The 8,568-nt window shown below is 42.2% G+C and overlaps 2 protein-coding genes across 2 annotated transcripts; one reads left to right on the top strand and one right to left on the bottom strand.

Annotated features, from left to right (window-relative positions):
* Nucleotides 1–171: 171 nt before the first annotated feature.
* On the bottom strand, nucleotides 172–3,970 carry twnk (twinkle mtDNA helicase). Its single transcript, XM_084670108.1, has 6 exons — nucleotides 3,834–3,970; nucleotides 2,090–3,480; nucleotides 1,715–1,955; nucleotides 1,504–1,611; nucleotides 1,249–1,390; nucleotides 172–1,136 (listed from the first exon to the last, which is right to left on the bottom strand). The coding sequence occupies exons 2-6, from the start codon at nucleotides 3,453–3,455 to the stop codon at nucleotides 675–677; spliced, it is 2,319 nt and encodes a 772-aa protein (XP_084526234.1). The 5' UTR covers nucleotides 3,456–3,480; nucleotides 3,834–3,970; the 3' UTR covers nucleotides 172–674.
* Nucleotides 3,971–4,089: 119 nt separating this feature from the next.
* Nucleotides 4,090–7,895, top strand: LOC146259609 (EF-hand calcium-binding domain-containing protein 3-like). The gene is made up of 10 exons (XM_084670112.1): nucleotides 4,090–4,401; nucleotides 4,625–4,755; nucleotides 5,077–5,147; nucleotides 5,374–5,517; nucleotides 5,624–5,698; nucleotides 5,806–5,926; nucleotides 6,134–6,282; nucleotides 6,435–6,595; nucleotides 6,778–6,903; nucleotides 7,078–7,895. Exons 1-10 carry the CDS (start codon nucleotides 4,396–4,398, stop codon nucleotides 7,306–7,308), a joined length of 1,215 nt encoding a protein of 404 aa, XP_084526238.1. The 5' UTR covers nucleotides 4,090–4,395; the 3' UTR covers nucleotides 7,309–7,895.
* Nucleotides 7,896–8,568: the final 673 nt, after the last annotated feature.

Genomic DNA, 8,568 nt, shown 5'->3' on the forward strand with positions numbered 1-8,568 from the left:
TGATATTTTAGACCATGCTTCAGAAGGGCATATATTTTAAATATAATTGGACTACTGTTAATTCTACTGCTCCAGTTCTGAATACATTTATTTTGAGTTACCAGCGCCACCTACGGATAACAAAGAGAATTGCAGCCAATTAAAAGGAACAATAAGGGCTTTACTTCTTGCTTTAAAAGTACAGTTTAATTCATGTAACAACAGTGTACAAACGTCAGTAGAGGGCACAAATGGCAACGTGTAAGTGTTTATATTCTCTGACAAAACAAACACAATAGTGTTTCATACTGAACATTATTACAGAAGTTTCTGACAGAGTCACAGTTTAATGAGTTCAATCAAGTTCAATCAACTTTTAACAGAAAGAAGCAGTTAGACTTTGAAATGAAGTTGAGTGAAAAAGCAGCAGTTGGTCTCTATACTGTGACAGGTAAAGACATGAAAATAACATTCTATGAGCCATTTTCAAAACAAAGGATTTTCACTGTCCAAATAGTTTTCTTTAACAGCCCTTTGATAGTTGTTGATAGTCATGTCTTACTCTGAATACAAGTGAAAATCTTTTAGGATTATTATTGAAAACTAGCATAGTCACCTGGAACACTGTATTTTTCAACATTATTGCATAATTCACCTGTTTATATTTTATAAATCATCACGATCCCATCGCAAAACTATTCTTCATTCTGGGTCTTCTTGATTCCCTCTGCTCTACTTTTCACAGCAGTGGCACTCTTAACTTTGGGTGTTTTTGTGGCCTTTGCTGGCTTCTCCATCTTTACCACCTGCTCATTCTTCTTTGCTGCCATCTCTTCCTTCTGCATCTTTACCACCTGCTCATTCTTCTTTGCTGCCATCTCTTCCTTCTTCTCCTCCTTCTTTACTGTTACCCGTTCCTCCATGGGTGTGGTCTCCTCACCCTGGGGTGTCTCCGGCATTTCCCCCTTCACCTTCCTCAGCTTGTGCTTGCCCTTGATGGGAGCGGAGAAGGTGAGCGAACCCTTGAGGAACTCCAGAGGGAAGATGCCCACATCGCCGTCGAAGCGGTTCTTGGCCACCTGGAGAGACCTGCGACCGGGACATGTGACCAGCTTCTTCTCCTGCAGGATGAGAACATTGTCTGCCTCCTGGCTGGCCTAGAAATGGGATTGGGACCACGTTAATATGGCATTCAATGATTGGAGAATTCCCCCCCCCCCCCCCCGACACTGTCTGTCACTAAAATTGCTAATGTAACCCTCCACCTACCTTAGCAGTACCAAAGATGGAGGCTGTCTGTAGTTCTCGGTCATCCTCTTCTTTTCTGGGGTGGATGATCAAAGTCACATGACAGCTACTATTGGTAGCAAACCTCCTGAATGCTCCAATGATGTGGTCTTGGACAGCAAACCTGGGTAAGAGAAAATAGGACATATTGACCATACTGCCATACAGAGAGGATATTATCAGTTTTTGAAATATGTATGTTCTACTCTTTGTGTAATCAGTGATGTCGGTTCTCACTTGTCCACACTGAGGTTCTCCTGTCCCATCATAAACTGCAGGTTGTCGATGATCACATGGTTGATATCGTACAAGTAGACAGCATGTTGCATTGTGTCCAGCACAGCCCTTTATAAAAGTATTGGCATTAAATATTATTATTTTTGTATTCGACCCACTTAATCTTTACAGCACCTATCCTTCAACAGAAAGTATAAGAATTGAGACTCACTTGATGTTCTGCTGTCCATGGAAAGTCATGAAGTAGAGAGGGAGTTCTTCAAACTTGTCAGCCCAGTAGTCATACTGGTCCAAGTTCTCCTCCAGCCTCTGCATTGCAAACTGAGTGAGCATGATCTTGGCCAGGCGGACATTGTTAATCTCAAAGCTTCCCCACAGCGTGTTGACACCTTGCATACACAGATCCAGAGCAAACTCGCTGATAAAGGTGGTCTTTCCACTACCGGTGGGTCCTGAAGGGTAGACGTTTATATGGAAAATACACATTATAAAGTGCAGATAAGCCACCTTGCCACAAACATTCTCCACAACGCATTTCCACAAAGAACAACACTACACATTTCAACGAGCCAGTTTAGAAACGTACCTGTGAAGACTGTCAGCTCGCCCTTGCGATGGCCTTTCAAGATCCTATTGAGCTCTTGGAACCTTGTCCATTTCACTCCAGCCACCTGCTCTGTGTTCATAAGCTCACCGAAGACATCCTCTCTAAGCTGCCTGAATGACACAATTGACTTGTGAGCGGCGGGAATGGAGGCCTTGATGATGCGGGCCAGATTCTTCCCCTGGACCAGAGCCTCCACAGGACAGGGCTGAAACTCCCCTGGACGTACCAGCGAGCAGCGCTTTAGACCCAGCTTACGAGAGAAGATCTTGGAGGCCTCCCAGGAGCGCATGTCCCCTCCCAGCCAAAGAGTCACCCTTTTGAACTGCTCCAGGTAGGGAAGGAGAACAGGTGGGAGGCAGCTGACTCCCCGAGGCAGGGCAATGCAGGGGAGGCTAGTGGCCTGGCTCACAGCCAAGGTGTCCACCTCATGGCCTGTTACCACAACCTCCGTGTCCTTACGTCCCACAAGAGGAAGGCCAAAAAGATTGTGGTACGACCCCGCCTTGGGCACTGTGGCCTCGGTGTACGCTACATTCCCACTCTCTGTGCTCTGGGCTGACATCAACTTCACCCCCCTAAGGCTTGAATCAGGGCCCCAGAACCAGGGAAACACCAGGCTCTTGGTGGGCTTAAAAAGCCTCACCCCAAACCTCTTGAGCGTGGCATTGGAGATTTTGCCGATCTGAAACATGGTTTTGATCAGCTGAGCCTCCTCCTCAGGGATGTCAGAGAAGGGGATGGAGCTGGACCATATCCTCTGCACTTCCTTCAGCTCCATCTCCCTCTCCTCTTGCTCCTCCACGCTCTCAGGGTACCCCAGCAGCACATGGGGGCTGAGCGAAGTCTGGCCTTCCTTCTGCATCACCTCCAAACAGTCCTGCAGGTCCTCCCAGCTGCCCTCTACCAAGGTGTCCTTGCAAAGGAACTGCCCTGTGGTCTTGTCTATGAACATGTTGCAATTGTCTTTCCCTGAACCGGCAGGGGAACTTGTACTTATATCCATGAAAATGCTTTGGGCATGCAAGCAACTGTAGCCATCGTGGAATGGAACGTCTTTGGAGCGCAGGTACTGTTTGATGTCTGTGACTGTGACGGGATTGACAGGGAAATCTATGTTGAACTTGGCGTCTTTTTTGTAGCCTCGGATAACACCGAGTGAAGGTGTTGCACCCCATAGTTGTCCCAGAGGATAGGAAGTGGGAAGAGCAAACCTTGAGGTGTGTCTCTTTGCTAGATGTCTCGCAAGCGAGGAAGAGTGACACCCATGGTGAGGACATCTTGAAAAGCTGTGAGCTGCCACCTGCAAGAAACAGGCGGTGCCTTTCACGAACCACCTCCTCCACATTTGTCCCCGATTCAAGACATCGAACCTGCAATTTATACCAATTATAGTAGCAACAGAAAATTAGCAATATATCTAGAAATAAAAGGACAGTGTGCACTTATTCCTTACCCTGAGCAAGATTAGACAGAGCACTAATTTAAAATATAATGTAATGTAAATCTATTCTAGCTAGCTGACTCTAAAATAGTCTACAGCTAGCTAGCTAGCAAGCCAAGGGACACTGTGACCTACCCTAATCGTACACCAGAAAGAAGAAAAACTATATATTTTTTAAACAAGTACGTGTCCGTTAACTGACCCCTGTACAGACGTTTATGCAGACAAACATTAGACAAAGTAAACAAAATATGAACATCTCATGCATCCTTGTTTACTGACCTGTAAATGTATTAGTATGCCCCCCATGCGTTCAGTAACGCTACAAATCCCATGCCTCGCGTTGGTGCTGTGACGTCATCTTCGCGCCAATGTCATTTTCCGCTTAGGGTTTCTGGGAGTTGTATTTTAAGCGGCGATTTGAAACGGCGAAGAGCAACAACAAGAAAAGAACAGAGAAGTTGTCGGAGGAAAGAATTCACAAATATAAAAAAATATATTTTCAAATCAAGAGTTACATTTCCTCATTGGCGTGAAACATGGTTGCTGAAGAGTCTTTCAAGTTAAAGAAGAACAAAGTGCCCTACCATACATTAGGGAAACTATCATTTATCCAGTAGAAAAAGAAACCTAGCAAGATTTTGTTTATATAAAACATGAAAAGTTAATCTGAATACCGGTGACCATGTGCGTGATGATGTCATAGTTGCATTGCGCTGATGTGACGCTGATTTCCAAAGTGAGAATTGTATGGTTTCTGTTTTAAGTGTGCATTCTCCAGCTATGTGAATGCTTGGGAGTGTTATTGCATCAGACAGACTATCAAATAACTCCTTCAGACACGATGATGGTTAGTAGCATAACATCCAAAAATAAGTTACAGGATCAATGTCGGCTTTTGCTATCATTTCCATTCATAAAGATACATTAAACTAGTGTTGGTGAATATGGGACAACCATACCTACAGGGGAATAACTACCAAATGTGTTGACTGTCATAAATCATCATGCTGACTAGATGTGTTATTATTCCATGGAATCACATTAAATGTAACCAAATTGTTTCTTTGTAGGGTGCCAATAACTCTAAAAGACAGGCTAGTAGCCAAAAAACGGACCCCAAGACTCGTATGAAGCACCGAGATTCTGGAAAACTGCATGAATTTGAGAACGCACAAGACTTCAGTGATGTTCTCCATTCGTTGTGAGTTACTGGGGCAGAATGTGGGGGGACGGGACGCAGACAATCACGCACAAAACATACCTCACGTCAGTTTATGTTGTTATTCTAATGCTTTTATCTATATCAGTTAATAGGAGGATGAGTAAGTATGTATGTTTTCCTGTAGTTACAAGGGAATTGAGAGTAATTGAGTCAGTTTTAGTCCGTTTATGATTTAAAGTCATTGACCCTTGACCAAGTATGTTTTCCTGTAGTTACGATGGAATTAATTGAGAGTAATTAAGTCAGTTTGAGTCCGTTTATGATTTAAAGTCATTGACCCTGACCACTGTTTGACCTAAGGTGTATTGGCCAAATGAAGGACTTGGCCACTATGGCACCAGATGAAACTCTGTCTGATGCTCAGGTTGAAGGTGAGTCACACTATAGCATCCATGGCATTGTGTATTCATCTACACTAGGTGTCCAATAGTATGTGGACACTACACTGTAAACGGACATCTGCTTGAAATGAACCTTATACTGAGCTGTCTCTACATTGGCCCTACCTATTGGCCCTGCAGTGTCTACCTCAAACTTGATAAAAATAAAAAATAAAAACATTTACTAAATAAATTGTTTATGTGTTCTGTTTCAAAGCATTCCGAGCAGCGTTTGACCTGTTTGCCACCAGCTCTAGGGGAATCATAAATGCAGAGGGGCTCTCCTCCTTACTGGAAATAGTGAATATGAAACTTAGCCCCTCAGAAACAGAGACTTGTCTACACAGAGCTGATTATGATGGTATGTTGACTGAGAAATATAACATAGCAAATTCAAATGATGTAAGACAGTGTAGTTATGTGGTAACATAATGATACAAGTACTAATTGTTGTGCTTTTGTTTTAGGGGATGGTGAGGTGGGATTTCAGGACTTCCTGTCTCTAATGACAGACAGTCAGAAATTTTCCACATGTATGAAAGGTCTGTTACTTTCTTTAGGACTGAGATTATTTTACTGTACTGCATGTACTTTGTTGCTCCTGTGACTAATAATATTGTGTCATTCTCTCTCTTCCTTTTCTCAAAAGTGGAGCCTCCACCAGACCCTTCTCAGGTAGTGGTGGTGATTGACACTGTATTCTACAATGCCCTGGATAAGATGCTGAATGCTGGCTTAATTCCCAGTATTGCCACTGGGGAGATAATTAGGTAATGTTATGATAACATTATATATGGCATGAATAGAATGTGTTGAGCTTAACAGTTGGGTAGTGAGTGACTGAAGGTCCAGTCCAATTTCATAAACTATCTTATTGTTTGATTGGAATGGTTCTTTAAAGACTTCTGGCTACTTCCTAAGTGACCAAAATGGCTTTGAAATCAGTCAAATCAAAATGATTTCATGTTCTCATGCAGGTACTACCACAAGAAATCGCTACATCACATTTGGTGTGTGGCGCCACAGGTTTTTGAAGACCGGGGCCATGTGCTCACCTACTACGCCAAGGGAGCTCATCTCATAGGTTTACAGCCTAAACAGCTGATGAAGTATATCTTACCTTATGGTATGAGAAACAGAAATATATTCTGTGTTTTTATTTTGTGTGTGTATACATGTGTTTTACATTTGTGGGTCATGAGTGTAGTAGTCTGGTAAATCAAGCTGAACTTAATAGTAGTTTGCTGTTGAATTAAACTTTGACCTTTGATCCCCAAGCCCCATCAACAAGCCCATACTCCAAGCGGCCCAGTCTGAACGTGTCACTGTCAAACACCGCCATGGGCAAGAGGGTAATCAAGAAACCCCCTCCAGCTGCAACAGAGAGTCTGTCAACCAAAACCAGGAATGATGTGGAGATAGAAGAGCACATAAGACAGGTACACCCACATTTCTAATGATTAACCAATATGGATATTTAAAAAAAAACACTTCAAATGCACACAGTTTGTGTCCTACTGATTGCTTTGTTTGGGAACAGGCTATAGATATGATTGGTTTTGTAGAATATCTCACTCTCTGTCTCTCCATCCTCCATCGTCTCCTCATCATTCCTCCTCAGCTGTCTTTCCAGCACCCAGGGACAGAGACAAAGGACCTGATCACTCCAGTAAAGGTCAAGATAAAATTGCAAATGAAAAACCGGAAGTGTCTCACCTATAATGAAATCAATGAGATACAATACAAGGTACTGTTATGTCTTGATTTAAGGTTAATATTTCTATAAGTTACTATTTATATGAAAGAAATATCTGTATAAAACATAAAATAAATGCTATGCCTTTCACATTTGTCCTGTAGTTGTCCATTTGTTCATTTTTCCTCTCTCTATTTCTATTTGTTTATCTTATCACAAACCCAGTGCAAAAAGGGTCTGAACAGCTTCCTGGACACACTGACCCATTACAAACAACGTGATGCTTGGAAGTCCTGGGGCTCCCTTCAGGTCTACCATCGAGCGCTGGGCTTCAAGGCCTTCCCTGACACCTTCTCCACCTACACCTGGAGCTGGAGTGGCTGCAGAAACATGCTCCAGCCCCAAGACCTGCAGGAGAGGTGGAACATGCCCCTTCCTCAGGCCACACTGAATTGAATTCATGTTTCCCATTAAAATAATTCAGTATTTCAATGTCATTAAATCAAAATGTCATTGAATGTCAGCATCTTGGTAATCTATTGCCAGTCGTGTGGTTGCAAAGTGTGCTTTTCATTGCCGGTGTGAATCAAACGTCCATTAGATTCATAGTCTATGTGAAACGTGTAGTGCAAATATTTGTGCCTGTGCATTTGCCCTTTCATTAAACATATATCACTTATAATTTGGTTGCCAAATCAATGCTGTCAAGAAAGAAGGACAAGATAAAAGCCTTCTGATTTTGTTTGACCTTTATCTTCTCTGGATAATGAGTGAAACGTTTAGACATTAGGGGGCACTATTTCCCCATTAAATCATGTTTCACAACATGATGGCTGGAATGTTAGGAGAATCTTGACCGTGAACCGAGGACCTTATAAGTAAAGGAAGGAGTGAAGGGGTTTTTGGGAACAGGATGCAAAACAATTACATAGTTGAAATACCAAGTCGTACAACGAAAACACTGCCCGTCCCGCTCTTTGCTTTCCTGTTTTGAATTCCAATAAATTAGCAAAAGTTCTTTCTGATAAAGAAAATGAGTGTGCCGAAGTGGAATGGAATGTGTAAATGAACGATTGTTGTGTTTCCATGATATGCTATGTAATATTGAAGTTTGAGTAGAACCGTGGACAAAACCAATTTCCATTGGCGTGGTGTTTCCAGCGCTGTGATGGATAAATCTAGCATGTCGGACACATAAAACAATGCATTATGATGATGATCAGATTATTTATTCACAATAAACGATATAGAATAGATTAAAATCTATGGTTAAAGACACTTTGTATCTCCCTTTGTAAGTACACTGTCTTCACAATAAAGACTTAACACAAAGTGTGTGACTGTCATGCTGTGCTATCTAAACTGCATCACAGGCTCCTGAGCTTCACCAGGGCCACCATGTGGGATTACTTGAGAGTGTCCCATGCCTGGTTTCCTCTTTAGACCTAATGAGAATGTTTGTTGACTAAAGTGATAAATATAGTCATTCATTATGGTTTTCCCTGGATTGACTTAATACTTCAGAGAAAAAAACAACTGAAAAGCTATTCACATAGTTTTATCGTTGAACACGTAATTGTGCATTAATGGAAATCTATGGTCTTTTATTACTGTTTTCACTGCTCTTGTGAAATAGTTGAGTCTGAGATTTGAGTACAGCTACCACCACCATGTTAATTGATTTACCAACATATTTTAACTGGGTTTTAAAGGGGA

The sequence above is a fragment of the Hypomesus nipponensis genome, chromosome 13 (assembly GCF_054491055.1).
Source record: "Hypomesus nipponensis isolate SF chromosome 13, ASM5449105v1, whole genome shotgun sequence".
In the NCBI taxonomy this organism is placed as follows: Eukaryota; Metazoa; Chordata; class Actinopteri; order Osmeriformes; family Osmeridae; genus Hypomesus; species Hypomesus nipponensis.

Coding starts and splice junctions, on each gene's coding strand:
- twnk (XM_084670108.1), bottom strand. CDS start 3,455: ATGTGGAGGAGGTGGTTCGTGAAAGGCACCGCCTGTTTCTTGCAGGTG. Junction 1,956..2,089: donor CGAGCTGACAGTCTTCACAG/GTACGTTTCTAA, acceptor TCTACCCTTCAG/GACCCACCGGTAGTGGAAAG. Junction 1,391..1,503: donor GAGAACCTCAGTGTGGACAA/GTGAGAACCGAC, acceptor TCTCTTACCCAG/GTTTGCTGTCCAAGACCACA.
- LOC146259609 (XM_084670112.1), top strand. Junction 4,756..5,076: donor AGTGATGTTCTCCATTCGTT/GTGAGTTACTGG, acceptor GTTTGACCTAAG/GTGTATTGGCCAAATGAAGG. Junction 5,148..5,373: donor GTCTGATGCTCAGGTTGAAG/GTGAGTCACACT, acceptor TCTGTTTCAAAG/CATTCCGAGCAGCGTTTGAC.